This window comes from Pteropus alecto, unplaced genomic scaffold, assembly GCF_000325575.1.
Source record: "Pteropus alecto unplaced genomic scaffold, ASM32557v1 scaffold359, whole genome shotgun sequence".
NCBI lineage: Eukaryota > Metazoa > Chordata > Mammalia > Chiroptera > Pteropodidae > Pteropus > Pteropus alecto.
The window spans coordinates 3,203,798-3,228,089 of NW_006443119.1; the positions used below are offsets into that span (position 1 = coordinate 3,203,798).

The window sequence follows — 24,292 nt, forward strand, 5'->3', positions numbered from 1 at the left end:
TCGATACTCGTTTTGTGGCCTAACATGTGCTCTATTCTGGAAAATGTTCCATATGCACGTAAGAGGAATGTATACTTTGCTGCTTTGGGGTAAAATGCTCTGAAAATATCTATTAAATCCATCTGTTCTAGTGTGTCTTTTAGACCCATTGTTTCCTTGTTGATTCTTTGCCTGGAAGATCTGTCCATTGGTGTCAATGGGGTGTTAAAGTCTCCTACTATGAGTGTCTTATTGTTGATCTCTCCTTTTATGTCAGTCAATAATATCTTTAGGTATTTAGGTGCTCCTATGTTTGCTGTGTATGTGTTTACTAGTGTTATGTCCTCTTGATTTATCGATCCCTCTATCATTATGTAATGCCTTTTTTTGTCTCTTATTATAGCTTTTGTTTTAAAGTCATTTTATCTGATTTAAGTATCACTACCCTGGCTTTTTTTTTTTTTTTTCATTTCCATTTGCGTGAAATATCTTTTTCCATCCCTTTACTTTCAGTCTGTGAGTGTCGTTCGATCTGAAGTGGGTCTCTTGTAGAGAGCACATGCATGGTCTTGTTTTCTTATCCATTTGACTACCCTATATCTTTTGATTGGAACATTTAATCTATTTACATTTAAAGTGATTACTGATAGGTACATTGTTACTGCCATTTTATTATTCATATTTGTTATTCTTATTTTCTTTTTTACCTCTTCTCTTTTTACAGAAGACCCTTAACATTTCTTGTAATGCTGACTTGTTGGTGATAAATTCCTTAAGCTTTTTCCTGTCTAGGAAGCTCTTATCTCACCTTCCATTTTAATCGAAAACCTTGCTGGGTAGAGTATTCACGGTTGTAGATTCTTATTTTACATAACTTTGACTATTTCTTGCCATTGCTTTCTGGCCTGCAAAGTTTCCATTGAAAAGTCAGCAGACATTCTTATGGGGGTACCCTTGTAAGTAACTAGCTGTCTCTCTCTGGCTGCTTTTAAGATTCTCTTGTTGTCTTTGATCTTTGGCATTTTCATTATGATGGGTCTTGGTGTGGGTCTGTATGACTTCCTCTTGTTTGGGACTCTTTGTGCTTCCTGATCTTGTATGTCTAATTCCTTTGCCAGGTTAGGGAAGTTTTCTGTCATTATTTCTTCAAATGGATTCTCAATCCCTTGCTCTCTCTCTTCTCCTTCAGGTATGCCTATGATCCGGATATTGTTACGTTTCATGTTATCCCAGAGGTCTCTTAAACTATCCTCATTTTTTTCAAATTCTTTTTTTTCTTTGTTGTTATTCTTATTGGGTGTATTCTGCTACCTTGTCTTCCAGTTCACTGATTTAATCTTCTGCTTCATCCAATCTACTGTTGAATCCTTCTGGTGTATTTTTCATTTCAGTTAGTGTATTCTTAATTTTTGTCTGGTTCTTTTTTATGTTTCTGTGTCCTTTTTTATGGTGTTGAGGTTCTCATTGTGCTCATCCATTCTCCCTATAAGTTCATTGAGCATCCTTATAACCATTATTTTGAACTCTGTCTCTGGTAGGTTGCTTGCCTCCATTTCATTTAGTTTATTTTCTAGAGTTTTCTCCTTTTGTTTCATCTGTGGCGTATTTCTTTGTTTTCTCATTTTATTAGCCTCTCTGTGTACATTTGTTTGTGTCGGGAATATTTGTTTCGTCTCTCAGCCTTGTCCAGATGGCCTAATTTGGAAGGTGTCCTGTGTGGCCCAGTGGTGCACTATCTCTGATTTGCTCTGCCAGGAGCTCTGGACGTGATCTTAGTGTGGGTTGTGTGTGATCTTATGTTGTCACCAAGCCTTTTGTTGTTAGTATATGAGTGGACAGAATTAATGCTCAGGCTGATTAATTGTGGGAACTGCTGCACCCACAGAGTAAGAGTTGCTGTGGGGGCTCACCTCAGTCAGTCTAATTTGCCCTAGCAGGCTTGTGTACTTGTTGCAACTAATCTTTACGTGGGTCACTAATGGGACTAGTCAGGAGTTGCTTCGTTTTGGTCTGGTGCCAGCCTCCAGATGTGTTGGTTTTGTGACCCCTTGGGAGGGGATTCCCCATAGGTCAAGGTCAGCCATTGCTTTTAATTGCTCAGGGCTACACGGTGAAAACTATGAAGTGATCAGCAGATGGTTGTTGCCTATGCTGAATCTATAGGTAAGTGGTAGAGATAATGCTGTAGGCAGTGGTTGGTTATCCCCCATCCCTGACCTATGGCAATTTAGCAGAGGGACCAGTTCTCCTCAAGGCCTACCTAACACTGCCTGTCAGTTGCTGTAAGTCTCTGAAACTAGATTAGCCTCTGGGTGATATACATGTTGGGTGGCGCGTGGACCCTGGGAGTCTCCTGGATCTATTGTATAAATTTCCCCCTGCCACTGCAGTGTCAGTTTACATGCCAATGCTGTGTCTGTGGTTCCCTGTATAAGTTTCCAGTCATAGCAAGGTCAACTGCTGCCCACCCTGGACCTAAATGTGCTACCCCTGGGCAGAGGCAACTGTCTATCAATGTGTAGCAGGCACTTTGTGTATTAGATGGTGCAAGAGCTCAGGGAGTCAAGGGCCTTCAGGCCAATACAGACCCCTACATTCTCCTCAAGAGATATTGCAGCTCATACAGGCAGCAGTGGTCTGTCCACAACTGTTTTCCTTGAAACGTGCTTACTGCCCTAGCCAAGGTTTGTTTTGTGCGCTGACTGCACAACCTCAGAGCCAAGCAGGGCACAAGAGGCTGCTTGCCTATGTGCTGCAGGCACTTTGTGGCTCGGGTGAAGTGGGATCTCCGTTCGGCCAATACAGCCTCAGTCTTACTGCAACTGGTAACTGTTCGAAAGTTCCTGCAGAAGTCTCAGATCACAAGACCAGCTGCTGTCTGGGACTGGCCCACAGGAATCCAATATCCACCCAAGTTCATGTTGGCAGCAGTCATCTTCCTGACTCTATCTCGGAAACCCAGCTCACAGAGCAGGTCGCCTGCTAGGAATGGAAATGTGGCTCACAGCGCTGCCTCCTGCTGGGAATGCTTGGCCCTGAAGCAAAGTAGAGCTTGGCAGCCATCCAGAAATAAATGTCCCAGGCAATCTGCAGGGCGGGGTGGGCTGATCCCCTCTGACCAGTGCTTCCTAATGGCTCTGTGGGAGGGGTCTGCACAGTCAAGCTGGTGCAGTCTATAGATTACCCTGTAGAGGAGCTGAACTAAGGCACAAAGATGGTGCAGACTCTCTCAGAATGAATCTCACGCAAGCCTCTGACCCACCAGCGGTGACCTGGTGAGCGTCCACAGGTCAGAAAACCTGTGTTCATGTCCTTCAAAGGGACATCTAGGGATTTAGTCTCCGTTCATCTCACTCAGACAGCCAGAATCCCTCTGGTTTTTACAATCAGAGTTATTGGACTCTCCTCTTCCCTGGGCTAAGACCTTGGGCTGGGGAGCCCCCAGATGAGAAAAGGACCACCCTCTCCTTCAGGAGAGCCTCTGCAGCCTCTCCCTCCCTCCCGGTGATCCTCCACAACCCACAGGTGTGGGTCCAGCCCAATTCGCGGCTTTGTCCCTCCTACCAGCTTCGATGTGGTTCCTTTATATTATCAGAGGTGTTATGATCAGCTGGACTTCAGGTGATTCTCCACGTTGATTATTTTATAATTTTGTTGTAATTTCAATGCAGACCTGAAAGGAGATGAACCTCGCTTTTACCTAGTCTGCTATCTTCCCCCTTCTCCCCAAGGTTTAACGTTTTAACTAAATCTGTTGTATAAGTAAAAAAGCTGGTCAGAGTGATAAATTACTTCCAGAAGCATCTAGGGTCCATTTCCTTTCTGTGCTTACCTTGGGCTTCTCTGTTTGACCCCTATAATAACAAGTTTTTTTAATGGTAAAAGTTAGTCCATCAGGTATACTCTGTGGAAAGGCTTATCTGTCTTTTACTCAAATAACTCATTTCTTGTGACTTATTTGAACATGGAGGATATCTCCTGGCTCAGTTCTTCCATGATGTTTGCAAAAAGATTCAAGGATTACTAGGAAAACACTCCTCTCAATGTCTTGAGATGTGAGTGACAGGTATTACAGTTCTAGCACTATTGATAGTTTGAGAGTTCTCAAGAATGGCACTTGCTTATTAAACTTGAGAAGGTTTAAAACCAATCTTATCAGGTTTTCTGTGTTCTTGATTTAACATAAACATTACAGAAGACCGTTGTCTTGGAAAATACCCAATCCTGAAACTAGGAGAGGGAGCTGTTTTCCCTGTTCTAAAAGGTTAATATTGACAAGTTATATAACAAACTAATAAATACAGTCCCAACATGTCAAAACGCTATCAGCTGATGCTAGGCACACCATGGCTATTGCTTATGTTCAGTTGAGGTACTTGTAGCATGTGAAAGTAAAGGCTCTGTCAACCAAAATGATTTTAGGCTATAATAAAGAATAAATAGTATTTATCTGAGCAAAGGATTGCAATCTGAGAGATGCAAATACAGGTGGCAACCCAAACTGTTGTCCACTGAGACAAAAGAGAGGTGGTCTTTTATGGAGAAAGTTCCTGCCCAGGTTTCCATTCAGATTAGCTCACTTGTGTTGACCTGAAAATTTCGGACTGGTTGATTAAGACTGTGTTTCTGGGAGAGGCTGAAACAGCAATTAGGTCAGATGTAAAATCTAGGTTTGGTATCACAGTGACACCATTTGAGGCCTGTGGTTTTTCTCTTTAACACTACTCTCCTCTAGTCTTGCTCTAAGCAACTGAGCTGCTTTCACTTCCTCAAATGAATCTTGCTTCCCCTCCACCCCTTGTCCAGGGCACTTAATATTATTTTTTCTTTTCCTCTCTGGTTGGAACATTTATTGTTTTAATTTCATCTTTCTCTGGCTAATTTCTACTTATACTTATTCCTACTCACACTTTCCATAGAAGCCATTTCTGACCCCCAAATTCAAGTATGTGCTTGCTCTCTTTTGTGTTCTCCCTTAGTATTTCATATTTTCATTTTCCTAACATATCACTAATAGTAAAATTGTCTGATTAATTTTCTGGATCCACTGGAATAGAAGTTCCATAAGGGAAGGAGATCTATCTCATTGTATGCATGGTGCGTAGCACAGAGCCTAGTACATTGTGTTTACATTTATTAGATGAATAAATAAATTAATAAATTGATGTACATTTGTATATATGAATGGATCAATAGAGAGAGGGAGGAAATCATGAGTTATAGTTCAATCAAGCTGTAATCTTCGAGTAGCCTTACTAGCCCTGATAAATTCTCTCATTTCCCACAGTGGCTATTTCAAACTTTCACTCTTATCCTCAAGGCCTCTTACCTCAGTTCTCTGTCCTTTCAGCAAAGAACTTGCCTCCTACATCACTGAAAAAATGGGGCTAGAGATCGTTGGGCAGGAACCCCCTCAACTTCTTGCCCTCCACCTCCAAACTACTCTACATCATTGTCTTTTCCTCCTTTTTGCCCTCAGAACATGAGGTATCTCCTCTCCCAGCCAACACCTGTGCCTTCAACTCTACTCTGAACGCTCTCTAGCCCAGTCCCATCAGGTACATTCTTTCTCTCCCATGTCTTCCCATCCACTGTTTCCCTCCCTTGATCTATCATAGTTTAATTATTTTGCCTCTTGAAAACTAAAAACCAACACCAAAAAACTTTCTTTACCTTTCATGCCCTTTTGCATAATACCCTACTATTCTCCTTCCCATTCACATTAACATGTCTTAAAAGAATAGTTTACTTTTGTTTTCTCTTCTTCTTCATCTTCCTTTTAGTCCTTCATCCATTGCCCTTTGGTTTGTTAAACTCATTAGACTTCTAAGCTCAGGAAATGGTACTCTATTCATCTTGTCACCCATGACACAGATCTGGTGTCTTTATATCTACTCCCAAATTACTTCCTAAAAAAAAGATTTGTACAGGTTTGTTAAATAGGTGATCTCATCAGAATGCCCCTGGAACTCCATATCAATATCTTAAAATGCACCTCTTTTCATCCTTAAGAGTTTTACTAGCAACAATATGACTTATTTTTAGAGTAATCAGAACTTTCTCTTTGGAACCTCTTTCTCTTTTCTGGGTAGACTCTTTGGTATAAAATTATGGCTTCTTTTAATCTGATTCCCGCCCCCCCACCCCCATTTTAATTTTGCTTTTCTACAGATAAGAAATATGAGTAAGGGCAGGAAATAGCTGCTTCATTTCTTATTATAAACTACAGGTAAACACAGTTACTTTATCCTAAGCATCCAGACACATATTCAACTACTTCTTCCTGTTAGAATTAAATCAAAATAGTGGCTTTCCTTAAGGTTACTTCCCCTACCTTCTAAAATACAGAATTGGTATGAAGTTAAATCAAGATTTTGTCAATTTACCTTAAAAGTTGAAAAATACACAAATACATTATACATTAAAAAATCAATCTATCATCTGAATTTATCAGACCATCCTCTGTTAGCGAACTAAACTATACCTAAATGCCCTCAAATCGTATGACAGTGTCTTTGCATTAATTTTGCAATCTCTATTAGTAAAATTAATCCATCTTTCTTCTTCAACTTGTGAATGAATTATAGAATTCTTTCAGATAAGTAGAGTACCTTTTTTCTTTCCTTTATGGCCAATCAAGCATTCTTTCTAGTGCTCTTCTCTATCTTCAGGGTTATGTTCCTTTTCCAGACCACTAATTCATTAAATATTTCATAACGAAGTTCACTCTTCCTTTGCTATTTTCAAGCATGTGTCTTAGTTCATCTGAGGATACTGGATTTATATTTCAATGTTTCCTTTAGCTTATTTGCATTGATTTACAGATATCTGAAAACTTGAGTACTATACTCAACACTCTTTTATGTTTTTTCTTTTGCTAATTCTTGGGTACCTCCTCCACTGCTGCTCTACTTTCCATGTCATATTGGTGACCTTTTATTCATTTATTCAGGATACAGCCATAAGACAGGGCTCCGCTGGTCCAGGTTGGGTACATTATCATATTTAAAAAACAGTCATTGATTTTAAGTAATTAGACAGTAATTCAAATTTCTACTTGCAGCCTCTCAAAAAATGTTAAGGGGGATCTAATTTATAAACTATAGCAACACTTCCTACAAACACTTTTCCTGTCCTTTTCAGTCTTTTCAGAACGTACCATCCATCTGCTGCTCAGAGATTCTTACTCTCTTGAGCCTTCATGCTGTAGCACCCTTATTTCCTAAACCAACCTGATTGGCCCTTATTTGTTTTCTCCTCTTTTTCTCCCTGCCAATTTAGTGCAAACTAATCTCAAGAAATAAGAAAGATGAAGAAACTAAGTGGGAAGTAAAAGCGTAAAATATTTTTTGACTAGTAGGAAGTCATGAAGAGGCAAAGACTGGGAACACATATGTATACATTTTTCCTGTCATTCATTTGTTTGTTCATCCATCCATTCTTCCATTCATTCTTTTATTCAATTTTAAGTCCCCACAGTACTTGGGGACACATTTTCAATTCACATTGTGTTTAGTGTAGAATGAAAATGTGTCCCCAAGTATTGTGGAGAATTAAAATTGAGTAAGACATGGTCTTTGCCTTTGAGAAGCTCACCATCTTAGTGACTATGTGTTATAGTTTTTCCCTCCTACTCACATTTCAGTTTGAAGTTCTTTTGAGCATGTTGAGAACACCCTTGCCAAACAAGATCTCATTGTCCTTATAAAGTAGACTCCATTTTCACAAGGAGAAAAGATGCAAATTATAACTGGGTCTAGATTATGACTTCAGTCTATATGCTCTGTATTCTTCTTTTTTCATAGGACTCAACCTTATTCCTCTTTCTCCAAGGAATCTTCAGGAAAATTCTCTGGTCTTACAGTGGTGCTGGGCCTCTCTTTCTTATCATCACATGTACTAGGCCAGTTTTGTGTCTTGTGCATACTGATGTCTTTTACTTTTTGACCATTAGACTACAAGTGAAAGCTTCTTTAGAAGCTGCTATTATTTTTTAGATTTTAGACCCCTTCTATATTCTTCACTCTTTTATACTCACATATAGGCATTTATTTCTAAAAATTATATCATAAGCATAGTCCTTATTTTATTGCTGTTTTGACACAATACAAGAAGTTCAACAGGCAATTGCTAAACTTTGCAATAATTTAGGCATAGTACTTGGCATTATAGATACAAAAATAATACAGGTAATAATAAAACAACAATAATACATGACATTTATCAAATGCTTACTAATCTTCCAAGTATTATTCTAAGCACTTATTTGTATTAATTAAATTATATTCTAAGCATTTTTCTTGTGTAACTTTGTATTAGTTAGGGATCTTCAGAGAAACAGGACCAATAAGCTATATTTAAATATATAGAAAGATATTCATTATGCAAGATTGGCTCATGAAATTATGGCATAGTCATATTATGGTATATATGTATAACCTGTATTATGTACTTCTGTATGTAGAGAAGTCTCATGATCTGCCATCTGCAAGATGGTGGCCCAGGAAATCTGGTGGTGTAATTCCAGTACAAATCCATAGGCTTGAGATTTATGCGAGCCAATGATGTAAGACCCAATTCAAGTCTGAAGGCCTAAGAACTAGGAGTGCCGATATCCAAGGGTAGGAGAAGATGGATGTCCCAGTTCAAGCAGAGAGCAAATTCACCCTTCATTCACCTTTTTGTTCTATTTGGACCTTCAAAGGATTGGATAATGCTCACTCATATTGATCTTCTTTATTCAGTCTACCAATTCATGTGCTACTCTATTCCAGAAACATCCTCACAGATACATCCAGAAATAATGTTTACCAACTATCTAGGCAACCCTTAGCCCAGTCAAGTTGACACATAAAATTAGCTATCACAAACTCTGTGAGATAAGTACTAAAATAGAAACAGAGAGGATAGCTAACATGCTCATAGTTACAAAGCTGGCAAGTGACAGAACCAGGATTTTAACCACGGCAGTCTGATTCCAGAGCCCATGCTATTAACCATCATACTATAATGGAAAATAAACTAGACTCATAGTACTCATTTTTAATTTTTTTTTCGACCTTGGGACACTTATAGTTGGGTATAGAGGCAGGTAGTAGACATTCAACAGATCATTTCAATATAATGAATGCTAAGATATAGACATACACAGGATGTTGTATCTTTATTTCCTCCTTCCTTCACCACCTATGTGGTTGACTGTGACTTCGTTCTGAGAATAAAGAAGTGATTAATTATGGGTTGTGCCATTTTGCTGAGCATATGACAGACTTGTTGGAGAGTCTGCAAAGATGACCTAGGATAGTAGTTCTCAAACAGAATGCAGTAGGGGAGATTCCTCCTCGCCCTATCCCCAAAGGACATTTGACAGTGTCCGGAGACATTTTTGATTGTCATAACTGGAGAGATGCTAGTGGCATCTAGTGGGCAGCAGCCAGGGATGCTGCTGAACATCCTACAATGGGCAAGGACAGCCCCCTACATCAAAGAATTATCTGGACCAAAATGTCAATAGTGCCAAGGTTGATAAACACTGATATAAGTTTTCTATTGTCACCACTTCTATCAATCCACATGGAAACAATTAACGGAAGGAGAACAGCTTTAGAATATATTTCTGATAGTTTTAAAATTCTGAAGAGAATGTCCTACTAGACTGTATTCTCCAAGAAGCCAGAGACTCTGTCTGCATTGCTGATGTCAGAACTAGCACAGTGCCAGGTACATAGTGGTTGTTCAAATACTGTTGCTTGGGCTGAATTGATTATGTCACAGAGGGTATAAAGTATGAAATGAACCAATCAAATCAGAAACACTGTGGAAACAAATGCCTAGGTGTGTCTGCATATGCCCCAAGCACAGGGTAAATGCTTAATAAATGTTTGTTGAATGAATAGATGAATAGTTGGAAGAATTAATGAATAGAAACTTGAAAGCCCTGGAACACAGGCATTTTTCTCTTTTAGCCATTGAGGAAAATGTCTGGAAATGATAGGTGCTTGAAAAGTGAACAGGTGGGTATATATACATGATGTTGAACAACATGACTCAGCTTTTGTGTAACAGTATATGAGACTGGAGTAACATAGGTAACATTCCCTCTTTCCTCTACTGTTAGCTTCTTTCTTGCTCTTTTTCAGCCTATACAGTCATATACCACTTAATGGTGGTGACACATGCTGAGAAATGTGCCATTAGGTAATTTCATCATTATACAAACATCATAGAGTGTACTTAAACATATCTAGATGGTTAGCCTACTACACACTTGGGTTATATGGTATCCTAGGCTACAAACCTGTTCAGCATGTTACTGTACTGAAGTATATCTAAACATAGAAAAAGTAGGTAAAAATATGGTATAAAAGGTAAAAAATTGGTAAATCTGTATAGGACACTTACGATGAATTGAGCTTGCAGGACTAGAAGTTGTTCTGAATGAGTCAGTGAGTGAATGGTGAGTGAATATGAAGACCTAGGACATTACTGTACACTACTGTAGACTTTATAGACACTGTACACTTAGGCTATGCTAAATTTATAAAACAACATGAGATTAAATCAAGCATAAGAGATTATGATGCAATCAAGAGATACAGTAAAGCCTAAGAACAGGAAACAATAAAAGTATAGTATAATAAATATATAAACCAGTAACTTAGTTATTTTTTTCAATTTTATATTTAGATTCCTTATTCGTAATAGATAAATTAATATAAAGGAAAATGTTTTTTCTTTTTTTTTAATAATTTTTTATTTTTCAATTACAATTGACATACAAATTATATTAATTTCAGGCTTACAACATAGTGATTAGATATTTTTATAACTTACAAAGTGATTACTCCAATAAATCTTGTACCTATTTGATACACAGTTACATACACAGTTATTATAATATTACTGACTATGTTCCCTAAGCTATACCTTACATCCCCACAACTATTTTTTTCTAAGCTTTATTGAAGTATAATAGACAATTTAGTTGCTCATATTTACATTGGATGAGTTTTTTCAGTTATAGTCGGCATGCAATAATATATTAATTTCAGTTGTACAGCATAGTGATTAGAGATCTATATAACTCATGAAGTGGTCACCACACTAAATCCAGTACTCCTCTTCTCCCTTACATATTTTTTACATCATTGATTACTTTCCTTGTGCTACACTTTATATCTCCATGACTATTTAGTATTTATCCATTTGTACTTTTTATACCTTTGCCCTTTATCACTGTCCCCCCACCCGCTCCCATTTAGTGGCCCTCAAAATATTCTCTGTATGTCCGAGTTTATTTCTGTTTTAGTTGTTGTTTATTTTGTTCTTAAGATTCCCCATGTACATGAAATTATGAGACATTTGTCTTTCTCTATCTGACTTATCTCATTCAGCGCAATACTCTCTAAGTCCGTCAAGGCAATATCTTTCTCCACCTCCTTCCTTTTAGTCTGTGTGTCTTTTAATCTGAAGTGAGTCTCTCGTAGGCAGAGTATATAGGGGTCTTATTTTCTGATCCATTCAGACACTCTATCTTTTAGCTGGAGCACTTAATTCTTTTCCATTTGAGGTACTTGTTGATAAGAATGTAGTTATTACCATACTTTATTCATGTTTTTGACACATGTTTTTCTTCTTAAAGAAATCCCTCCAACATTTTATGTAGTAGTGGCTTATTTTTGTCTGGGAAGCTCTTTATCTGTCCTTTGACTCTAAATGATAGCTTTGCTGGATAAAGTATTCTTAGTTGTAGATCCTTGGTTTTCTTCACATTGAAAATTTTGTGCCAAGCCCTTCTGTCCTGCAGTTTCTTTTGAGAAATCAGCTGCTAGTCTTATAGGTGTTCTCTTGTGGGTTCCCTTGCTTTTCTCTTGCTGCTTTTAAGATTCTCTCTTTGTATTTAACTTTTGGCATTTTAACTATGATGTGTCTTGGTGTAGGCTTCCTTGGGTTCATATTTTTTGGAACTCTCTGGTCTTCCTGGGGTTTTATGTCTATTTCCTTCACCAGGTTAGGGAAGTTTTCCACTATTATTTCTTCAAATATATTTTCAACTTCTTGTTCTCCCTCTTCGGGTACCCTTATGACACAGATATTACCCTTAATTTTGTCTCTTGAGCTTCTTAAATTATTATTATATTCTTGGTTACTTTTTTCTTGCCATTCTGATTGGGTGTCTTTGGCTTTCCCATCCTCATATATCAGTGGTTTGCTCCTCTTCTTTATCCACTCAGTTGGTTCCCTCTAATATACTCTTTGTCTCAGATACTGTGTTCTTCATTTCTGACTGGTTCCTTTTTATAATTTCCATGTCAATTTCTATATTTTTTATCTCTTTGTTAAAATTCTCACTGAGTTCATCTACCTTCCCCTAATTTCATTGAGCATCTTTATAACCAGTGTTTTGAACTCTGCATCTGTGAGATTGCTTGACTCCAATATTCTTGGATCTCTGTTCTATTCTCTCATATGGTTTCTGCTTCTTTGTCTTCCCATTTTGGCTGCCTTTCTCTGTCTGTTTCTATGTACTAATCAAAGCTCTTAAGTGTCCTGGTCTTATTAGTGTGGTTTTATATAGTAGGTGTCCAGCAGCACAGTCCTGAGAGGGGTTCAGCTGCAGGCCAAATTAGCCCAGCCTGTGTCATCTGGGGCCACCTCTTAAGATTCAGTGAGCAATCCATAGATGCTCTGCTTATAGGTGCCTTAAGATGCCACATCAGAAACTGCAGTCAGCTGCTACCAGTGTGAGTCTTGGCGCTGCTCAGCAGGGGGTGCAGGACTCACACCTAGATGTGGCTTGGGTGGGGCCAAGAATTGAGAGAGGCAAAGTTTCCAGGAATTCTCAACCTGTTATCTGGTTCAATGATGTCTCAGCTATGGGGGTACTGAGTCCACAACTGGGTCAGGGGAGGGCTCAACAGAGGAGCACTTTTGCCTGAGAGAAAGCCTTGCCTCTGGCCCCAACTCCAACAATTCAGTATCCCCCTGTAAGTCCCTCTGGTCCCCCAAGCAGCCAACCTGGCACTGGTGCTCAGAGCAAGCAAGTCTGTCACCGTGAAAGTCCAGTTGTGGCCATTGCCCCTTTAGGAGGAACGTCTACACCTGCCGGCTGCCATAGTTTCTGTCCCACTCAGCCCCTCAAGACAGGACTGGGTAGCTTAGTGTCTTTGCACCCTCCTACCTCCAACCCTTTCAGGGTGATTTCTTATTTCTCTCCCTAGTTGTAGGGCTTCTGTTCATCTAGACGCCAGGTGACTCTGCTTGCTGTTTACTCTGTGTTTCCGTCACAACTTTGATGTGGTTGCAAGAGGAGATGAACAAAGCTTCTATCATCTATGCCATTTTCCCCAGTCTTCCCCATAGTTGTTTATTATTATTGAGTATTATGTATTATACACAATTGTATATGTGCTATACTTTTATATGAGTGACAGTGCAGTCACATAAAAAGCTTGTTTACACCAGCATCACTACAAACATGTAAGTAATGGCTTGTACTACAACATTAAGATTGCTACAATGTCACTAGTTGATAGAAATTTTTCAGCTTCATTATAATCTTATGGGACTACTGTTGTATACACAGTCCATCATTGATGGAAGTACCGGTATGTGGCACATAAATGTGTGTATATATATAGTTAGTTCTTCCTATCCACAAAAAGGAGTCGGCAAGCCTCCCCCTTCATCTCGCATCTTCTAACTATCATCTTTTTTTCTCTTTCCTTAACCAAACCTAGTTTTTTAGAGCTGAGGCTTATATAATTTGGGGTACCTTGATGAAAGAAATAAGAGAACTGTAAATACAAATAAAAACAAAAATGAATTTAGTTAGAATGAGAAAAGAAATCCCATGTGTCACAGTTTTAAAAAGATGACAAATACAAATATTACTAAAGCCAGGAAAAATAACTTAATTTTTTTCTTAATTAAATGTCTTCAACTTCTATAATACTTTGCCACTAAATAACTCTGGCTCCCCTTCACTTCAAACCTTGTTTCTCTTCTACTCCTCACCTACTGCTGGAAAACTAAATTGAACCAGTAGAAAACACAAGCCCAGAGAGGGGACATGATTTGTCATTATTTTATTTGAAAATCTACTGGGCCGGCCTCAGTGTCCTTTTTCTTTATCATCTGAGGTAGAACTAGATGAATTATAAGCAACATTCCCTGCCCCCATGACCACTTTTCAATCTCCAACTTTCACTGAATTACTGATTAGGAGGCCAGGCCCTCTGATAAAGACCATAGTCACTCCTCTCAAGCAGAAATCTCTTCCTTCTTCCCTGTTCCAGCAGCCTAGGCCAAAGCCTGGGTTACAGGGCATCTCTGCCTCCTTTAAGATAGGTCTCACTCTGACTCTTGTTGGCAGGTTGTTCAGAACAGCTGATTGTGGTCTCTGGGAGCAATGTGAGTCTTCAAATCTGCAATTTGCCTGATAAATACAAAAAACTCACCTGGTTTTACACTGACACCCAGAAGATTGTAGAATGGGAGTCCAACACGCCTAAGCCTCACTACTTCAATTCTAAATTTAAGGACAGAGTCACATTCGATCATCAAAATGGCACACTCCACATCTATAAGGTCCGAAAAGAAGACAGCAGCACCTACCTCCTGAAGATATTAAAGGAGGCTGGGACCGAAGAGGAACGAAAGATCTTCCTGAAAGTGTTTGGTGAGTTTGGGGAATCAAAAGGCAAGTTTCCACTCTGTGGTCCTGGGTGGACTAGCAGGAAGCTGCTTGGGGATCATGGAGATCATGGGGGCTCTCTCTGGGAAGAGGAGAGAAAAATCCCAGGACTGCCTTTATTCAATTCTCCTTGAGCCAGTTTCACTTGGGAGTGAGCCTGGGCCAGCATAACCTGAATCGATAGCCTTGGGACATTTAAAAACTCTTCTGTTAATGAGTCTAAGATTTAAAGAGAAGGAAAACAAAAAAGATGGTTTCCTCTCTATTCTCTTCATGCTCTGCTGTAATCAATCCAGATCAATTCTAAGCTCATCTTAATAATATATCTGAACAAAGACTTTATCACACTTAAGGAAAAAGATAGAAAAGATAAAGATGGAGCAGGAGCTATTAAGGAAGGTTTTTCACCTTTCAGAATGGGCGAAACAAAAACTTACCCTAATAGTTGCAGCCTAACCAGTATATATGGAATAAGGACTAGGACATTATACTTGGAAATTGACAGACTTGGATTAAAAACTCTGGTCATTCACTTGGCTATATGACCTTGGAGAACGATCTTAACATCTCTGTGCCCATATTAGGTAAGTTTCCTTACTATGGCAAGGAAACTTACCTATGTAGCTTTAGCAAAAAAAGGAGAATTTAAGAAACTAGGACTATTTAGAGCTATTCAAGGAGTTTAGAAGATTCAGGAAGGGCTAAAGGGGAAGAAGAGTGAGAACTAGGGCATGCCTAGAGTCCTCAGCCTCAGAAATCTGTAGACTGTGTCTATGGATCCTTGCCATTAACGTGACTTATCTCTCAAAGTCTAGACTTTAGTATCTCAGTTGAAATTCTCAAGAGAAAGAAACTGATTAACCCAACTTGGTTCAGGTATGTGTACCAGATCGAAACATTTATGGCCAAAGGGGTCAGGTTATAAAGCAGAAACGTGGTTCCTGGGGAGGTCTTTCTGGGTTGAAGAAAGCAATTGTTAGAGAAAAGGGGCTGGACAAACATCCAATAGAGTCTCAGAGTCTTGTGTTCCTCATCGTATTATGAGGCTAATTATATCTATCTTATAGGATGTTATGAGAATCAAAGTAGATAATTTTTAAAATGCTAAAACAGTGCATATGAAAAGTGTTGCATATATTCAGGTCCAACCAGCCAAGTAGTCTCTGTTCTGAGAGGCCTGAGTCCCCTTCTTGCTCACTTACCCAATGTCATATGGCCTGAAAATTCAGGAGGTCCTGGGAACAGAAAAGGATCAAAGTCTCTTACAGTGGTGTTTAAAAGAAAAAAAAATCCCCAAATTTGTATTAGTTACCAATTTATGTGGTAAATACTCCCATCACAGCCAATTCTAAGCTACTAATGGTTTCACAATCAGCTTGCAAAATTTCTGATTCTTTTAAAATCCACAAACTGGTTTGGCTTCAGCACATCTGCTTGTAGGTAAGACTCTCAGGATGTGATTAGCAGAAAAATCATCCTTTAGTCCAGCCCAGAAATTTCTGATAGCTCAAAGAGGGCATCTTGAAATCCAGACTATACCCACTGCTTCAATAAATCCCACCCACAAAGTGCTCAGCGCTGTGCTGCTCACTGTGGGGAATGCGGAAGCTATGTAAGACATGAGGCTAGATCACAGGAAATGGTGGGAAAAAAACAGTATAAAAATTACTCAGATAAAGTATGTAAGGGAAATTGAGCAATCTGAGAGGGTTTTACAGAGTAGATGAGTCTACATTTTAGGACACCAGCCCAGTAGAGCTCTTATTGCCCCTCCACACACACATGTAACCCGGAGGAAAGCTCTTATCTGGTCAATTCTCTGCCACATTTTAATCCTGTGATGTCTGAGCTGCACTGGTGCTGCAGATGGTTTACCCTTGACCAGAATGAAAAGACCCCAAAGGATTTCAGGTAAAGTGACCCTAGCAAAGAAAGGAGTAGACACTGGGATTACTTTTCCTCCCATCTGTCAGCAGGACTACAGCAGTGATGATGATGTGACCTCTAACACACTCTACCTAAAGCACTTCCTCATAGATAATGTCATTTTGTATTACTGACATTGTGCTATAGGTACAGTCATTTTACAAATGAGAAGGAAATTCAAGGGGTTAATTATCTTACCTAATATAACTCCACCAGAACTAAATCCAAGATTTAGGCTGGTCTCAATTCAGCTAGTGTTTTGTCCTTTCTATCTCATAACTTCTCCATCCATTCATCTAACCATTCATCAGATATTTATGTGGCAGGCACTACTTTAGACACTGAGATACCAAAGTTAACAGATGCAGTGCTATTGGTAATTGCCAGGATGGGCTAGGGGTTACATGAGATTCTCTGTAGCTCTGCCAGAATCCAGGAGAGGGCTTTGCCATGTGCAGAGAGGTACCTCTTACCCCAGTACTCTTGCCGAATCTGATTCCAAGAGCCCTTGAAGGACAGAAGGGCCAAGGTGCCATCTACAAGCTATTGCTAGAGAAGGAGCCTTAAGCAGCTGAGACAGTTGAGATACTAAGTCTGACCCTAGTCTATCTCTTTGCCAACACATTCCTCTTCTTTCTGGCCTACAGATAGTCATAAACATATTCTGTTTCTGGGTACATGACTCTCCCTCTTGGATCCAGCTTACCTTCACCCCAAGGAATAGCTCTTTCAGTTCTAAGCCTCAGGGAGGGCAAAACTACTCCCTCTCTCCCTCTGTAGGACTTTTTTCTCCATAACTCTGCTTCCAGAAGCACTCAGCCCCTCCCTAGCTTCCTCTGTGCTTTGTAGGCTAAACCCTCATAGCATAAATGCCTCATAAATGCATAAATCCATTGTCTCATCTTTTAATATCCTCCTTATCTTCAGATCCTGTATCTAAACCTGTCATAAATATTACGAAGATAAAGGAAGTGAACAACAGCTGTTATTTGAACCTGTCGTGTGTGGCCTGGGGCCAGTCTCTCAACTACACCTGGTATAGGGACTCAGGGCCCTTTCCAAAAGAGCTCTGGAGTAGTAAGCTTGTGATCAATGTTGAGCCACAAAACTACTCCAAATTTTACATCTGCCAAGTCAGCAATCCTGTGAGCAACAAGAATCGCACAGTCTACTTCACTTCAGCCTGTGAACAGGGTAAGAAATATTACCAAGGTTGCTGATGAGGGCACGGGGTAACTAGTTTTCTCCTGAACGAAGAAAGGTGTGGGGATCCTATTCAGCCTCCTGGCACAGAACTTAGTGAAAAATCACAAAGGCATGTGGGAGACTCATGTTCTTCTCCTAACTCACCTCCCAGTGAGCTCACCTCACTTTTGTGGAGCTCAGTGTCCTAAACTGCGAAGGGCAGTTGCACAGGATATCCCCTCACTTTGCCCGTTCTAACAATGCATGGTCCTGGAATGTAAGGCCAGTGTAATTGTAAGGCAATCTGAGATATCAGGGTGAGCAGAGAGAAAAAGGGCAAGCAGGAGAGCAAGCCACACATTGTTGAGCAGGTACATAGAGGGGTTTCTGGTAGATAGCCTAAATCAGTGAAAGAAGGAGGACCAAGGAGATGAGCATGGGTGTGAACAAAGTAGACAGGAATGAGAGCTTTATCCTAAGGTAGAGACTCTCTGCTCTTTCCCAGATGTGTGCTCCTTAATGAATTTAGACAGGCATGTCCCTCTTAAACAGACAAAATAAAAGTGCTTATCTCATGCTATTGTAAGGATTGGATGAGACAATACGGACAACCTAGCAGAGTGCCTGACAAGTCTCCAAAGAAGGATAGCTAAATCAGTCGCAGTCAACCTTCAATTCAGGAAACACTAGGGTTTTTGAGACCCTCCCCCCCACCTCCTAAATTTGGATCACTATTTCCAGCATTCTGGACTTTGTTACTCTCCATACCCATGAAATCTCATCCCTGAGCCCTGGTGTACATATCCTTCTAGAATAACTCATACCTGTGATGCCAACATTTTCCTGAGATCCTGTCATGCCCAGTCATCAGGGACCATGGCCCCCAAGGACATTGCTATTTCATGGTCTTCCTGGACTCAGTCTAGTCTCTCACTTATGCTGATTACTTCTGCAGTAACATGTGGATTATGGAACCTGTATGCTATTCTTTCTGGTCATGTCTCTTCTACTCTCTCCTGTTATTCCTTGCTTTTCTAGTACCTCAGACTCAATATGACAGTTTGGCATCTGACCTTGAGACCACAAGTTGACTGGGCAGTTCCAACTCTACCTTTATATCAACACCACATCCTGCAATTCAGGAAAAGGAAGACACACAATCTCTGTCCTTTACAAAATGAGGATGGCTGCTCATTTGTAGAGAGAATGAAAACAATATCAATGTTTTACTGATGGGCAAAACCTGTCTTGTCATTTTTTAGCCAATCCAGTTATCCTAGAAAAACATCCCTAATTTCCCTTTCTTATTTGATCATTCATTTTCTCCTCCTGTTATTTTGCACTTCTTCTCCTCTGCCCCTTTCTCCTCTACTTGGATCTGCTCTCTTCTCCTGTTTTTATTCTCTTTTCTTCCCTTTCCTCCCTATGTCTCTTTTCCCTCCCCTTTTTTCCTCCTAGTTGGTACATATGGCCAGTGGAATGGAGAAACAGAAAGGGGAAGTAGTTCTTTCTTCCCTAAGGTCAGCTGTGCATAGCATTATATGGCATAGTCTACACCTGAAGCTCTGCCCTAACCTCATTGCTGTCCAGTGAAGGAGAGTGATTTTCCCCCAGGCCCATAAACATGCAAGGGAATCTGCAAGCACAGGACTCAGTTGAGACAATGATAGTTAAGGGATTTCTTCATTCTTTATGCTTCACTTCTGAGGAGATTGAGTCACTCTTGGAAAAAGATGTCTCAGGTACACCAGGACTGGATTCATGGAGGAAACACTCTCTCCTGTTCCCATGACAATGTCCATGCCCCCACCCCTTATCAACCCATTAATCAAGACACCTAGGTGTTTGCTCTTTCAGCCCCAGCCTCTGGAGTAGCTTGGATTGCAACATGGCTAGTGGTCATGGTACTCACTGCTCTTGGGTTCCTATTGACCTGAGATGAGCTCTCTTAACTCAAGAGTGAAACTCCAAGACTGCAAGATCTTGCCTTCATCAGCAACCATGCTCTTAACCTGGACAGAAGCTCCGGCTCTATGGATGGAGGAAGACTGTCATTGAGGCATCTATAAGGATCTTCAAATTAACTTTTTAAAAAGCATGGCTAATGTTTTATATCTCTCAGTTGTTTTCTAATACAAGTGTATAGATACACATGATTCTTCCCAAGAAAAAGTGTGATCGATGTTGTCTTGCTTAAATAAATATTTGATTTAATGGTCAAAGTGGATTCCTGAAGTTGCCCCAAATCTGTCAGACAATGCCAGCTCCATCAGCCTGGACAAACGAGCATCGAGATACTAATGGGAAGAAAGTGGGACTGGAGGCTCCTGTGTGTCAGTATGGCTAAGGAATTAATTTGCGCCGTCTCGGACTCTTGCTCCCATGTCCATGCCAGTCCTCCTTGGGTTCCAGCACTCCTAAATTCCCTCTTCACCAAGTTCTGGCCTCCATCCCTGTGGTTTGCTTTTTTCTGGCCCCTCTGAGAAATATACTTTTTAGATCTCCTGGGAATGTGGGATCAGGCTTACTCCCCCAGAACTGATTATGCAGCTTCACCACATATGAGGGTCCCTCTCAAACTTTTCAAGGGAAGCTGAGTTCCCTCTCCTCTTTTCATCATTCTTGCTGTGTGGGCAGCTTTTCAAGTCTGAGTTGTGCCATGAAATCTAATAAAACTATTAAATCGACAAAATGTTCTCACCAGGGTCTTCCTTTATATGAAGGTAGGAGGCCCACCACTGAGATCACACCTGGAATTTTTTCATATGTTTTTTTTCTTCCAAGGCTCCTCATTGGCCTGGAGCTGAGAGGGTCGCTAAAGGGTAGGCTCTCCCTTCAGGGAACTGCCCCACCACACACCACTTTCCCTTTATACCAAACTAGCCTTCCCTACATCCAGTCCTCTGTGGCAGAGCAATGCTGTGTCTTCACCAAACCCTTTCATTTTCTTCCAGGGCTGTGATAGTTCATTTTAAGTGTCAACTTGACTGGGCCATGGGGGTGTCCAGACATGTAGTCAAACATTATTCTGTGTGTGTTTGTGAGAATGCTGCTGTGTGAGATTAGCATTTGAATCAGTAGACTGAATAAAGGAGATTACCCTCTCCAATGTGGATGGGCCTCATCCAATCAGTTGTTGGCCTGAATAGAACAAAAGGTCTCACCTTCCTACAAGTATGGGGTAACTCCTGCTTGACTGCCTTCATGTTGAGGCATTTGGTTTTTCCTGCCTTTGGACTCGGACTGGAACTACACTGTCAGCAATCCTAGGTCTCTAATTTGTTGACTCAGATCTTGGGACTTGTAAGCCTCCATAATTAGATGAGCCAATTCCTTATAACAAATCTCTTTGTGTGTGTGTGTGTGTGTGTGTGTGTGTGTGTGTGTGTGTGTGTGTGTGTGTCCTGTTGGTCTGTTTCTCGGCAGAAGTCTGACTAATACATGGGCCAATAGCAAAACTCTTTTTCCTAGTTCCCTTTCATCTAGCTGGAGCCATGTGCCTTGTTTTAGCCAATAGAATATAGGTGGCAGGAAGTGAGGGACTCAGAAGTGAAGCTACATAATGCAAGGAGCCTGGGTCAAAGCCATTGCTTAGCTGCCTGGTCTATAGTGGACATGTATGATAAGATAGTTTTGGTTTTGTTTTTAACCACAAAATAGCCTGGGCTTTCTAAGAAACCCACCCTCTCCCTCAGCCCAACCTTACCTCTAATCAGCTTCCATCCTCCGATCAGACTATCTAGGTTCCCTTTCTATACGCAGTGTCCTTCCCTTTTCCCTCACTTTCACTTTTTCTTGGCAGAAGAGGGAGTTTTCTCAGGGAAATACGCGCGCGCGCACACACACACACACACACACAACAAAAGAGCATTTCTGGGGGACTCAGTAAGAGGAAAGAAATGTCACTGCATATCTCAAGTCAGCATGTCCCTCAGTTGCCAAGGAGCAGGTACACTTCTCCAGGCAGCATATTTCTATTGGTTCCTTGCTTGGAAACCTGAGACCAGTCCCACCTCAGACAACAACTGTCCCCTGCCTCTTCCATTCCACAAGGTGGTGCCAGATAGACAATTTGTGGGGCTCAGTGAGAAATGAAAATGTGAGATCCCTTGTTTAAAAAGCAGTAAATAAGTGTCATTAAATGTAATAAAATAAAACTTTTCTCTTTCTTCTACAACCTTACTCTACTTGGGATGATTTTTTAATTTGCCATTTAATGTTGTTCTACAGAAAAAGAAATTAAAATTCTATATCATATTATGAATTTTACTGTTTATATAGGGCAATGTCAGTTTTGAATGAAATATAAGAACATTTAATTTGTATGTGGAATTATTGAAAGTACTCAATTTATATTTTGTAGCTATATGCATATATATTTTGTTCTTACCAAAACAATGGAAATACTGCAAAACACTAACTTAACTGTTTTTATTTTACTTCTTGATGCACACACATTCTGCTAACATTGTATAGAATAGAGTGGCTAACCTAACACAATTTATTTGTACTTGCTTTGAGTCTCATTCAATTCCTATATACCATGGGTTCACTGGATTCTGTACTCATGGGTGTATCATGAATGCTACATGTGAATGGAGCAACAAGGAACAGTAGTTGACATGCATACTGCCACATCTTTGCTCATGAGCATGCTCCGTTGTTTCAGAGGAGTTTAAAATACAAGTTAAAAGATAAAATTATTAAGAATTTCAAGATGGTGAAAGCAGAGTATTAAAGTACAACATCCCTCTGAGCACAGGGCCCTGTTTGATAGCACAGCTCACATGCTCTTGAATTCAAGTTTGCCTCAAGGACACCTGATACCCTAAGCCAAGACAATTACTTGTCTGGGAGTTCTAGTATAGATCAAGCCTGAATATCATGCACTCCCCTTCCCCTTATATATTTTCCCGCACATCAAACTTAGTGGGCAATTCAGTGAACTCAAGCCATTTGTCTTTGTAAAGAAGATATTCCAGCATTTGCCCAAAGTTCTCACCATGAACTGGTCTGAGGACAAATTGTTCATGTGGTCCCTTGGCATGGTCTGGCCAACCTGCAGCACTGCCCTCTGCTGGCTCTCACTGTAGCACATTTAAGTAAAACTTAAAGCCTTGGATTAAATCAGTGCTTCTCAAACTTTCATTTTAATTGCAGCAAATCACCTAGGGGTCTTGTTAAATGAAGATTCTAAGTGAGGACCAAGGTTCTGCATTTCTAATGAGTTACCAGGAGACTCAGATGCAGCTGGCCACGTACTACTGTTCGAGCAGCAAGGCACACGACCGCTCCAGGCTTCCTGCTGTTCCATTAGCTTGTAGTTCCAGGTCTGCCCACGGGACTTCGTTCTTTCCTCAACTTCCTCCCCTGCTTGGCTCCTGAATATCACTCTCCTTCCCTTCTCAAGTTAAAATTTCCAGTGATCTTTCTCAGGTTCCCATGGTCCCCAGGTGTATTGGCTATATTTCCAGGGACCAACTTGTGTCAACAGGCAGCAGCACTAGGTGACACATGGAAGGTTTGCAAGGCCAGGAGCACCTGTGAACTGAGAGACTGCAGCCTTCATATCTGGCACTGCACAAAGAAACAGCTTGAATTGAGATCTGGAACGAGACCAGGTAGGGGCCCACATAAATTAGACCTGGACCCTTAGATAATGAATTAGTTCATTCCTTACCTATATTTACTGAGTGCCTGGTCATGCTGTGCTAGGAGATACTTAATGAGAACTATCATTGATGGAGCCCGTCTATGTATCCAGCTCTGCGCTGAGCTCTTTACCCAAAAGCTCTCCTTTAAAGAGTGGGGCCTGGAATTGGGAGAGAAAGTCTTGTCAAAATTCTTCTTTGGGAATTTCAATCTTAAATGGCTTCCTTGACTGTGTTTATTCTATACAATTCTTGCTGAGACCGAAGAAGTCTTACAAAGGTTCGATCTTTTAGACTCACTTCTTGTCCATGAATAACAGGATCCACCACCTTCAGTACTTTTGGGCTATGTTCAAGTGCATTTGTTGAAGTGGCAGACCCTGAACATGGAGAGGTGTGCTCTCCCCTACCCCGACCTCCTCCTCCTCTCTCTCTCACCACCTTCTCAGGAGGAGGGAGAGGGGACAGATTTAGTCCAGAGCCACCTGCACCAGCTGGAACGTGGTAACCACAGGCCCTTGTTCTCTTTCACTAGCTGCTCTGCCCAGCCCCCTGTGCTCCAGCATGGCAAGCTATAGCTAAGTTCTTTTGCCCAGTCTCCTTCCCCTGACCTCTTAGTCTTTCCTCCTCTCTCATTCACCATCTTCTCTCTTTCCAAATTTCTGTCATTCTCATTTTCTGTTTCCATCATCTTCTTGTATCTTATTCTTTCTTTCGTCTGTTTCACCACACCCAGCTGATACATTGTTTTCATCACTCCTCCTTTACACTGAGCCCTTGCTTGGTTCTGCCGCTGATGTTTCATCTACCTATGAGGGTATCACAGACCCTGATAGTGCGTTGGTTGGTTTTTTCC

The 24,292-nt window shown here is 40.5% G+C and overlaps 1 protein-coding gene across 1 annotated transcript in view; it reads left to right on the forward strand.

Moving 5' to 3' along the window:
* CD48 (CD48 molecule) overlaps positions 1–20,492 on the forward strand; it is a 31,780-nt gene extending 11,288 nt beyond the window's left edge. Inside the window, exons 2-4 of the mRNA XM_006922885.1 lie at positions 14,354–14,659; positions 17,528–17,794; positions 19,643–20,492. Coding sequence (XP_006922947.1) covers positions 14,354–14,659; positions 17,528–17,794; positions 19,643–19,722 — 653 coding nt within the window. The 3' untranslated portion in view covers positions 19,723–20,492. The remainder of the gene's footprint in view (positions 1–14,353; positions 14,660–17,527; positions 17,795–19,642) is intronic.
* The last annotated feature ends 3,800 nt before the right edge of the window (positions 20,493–24,292 follow it).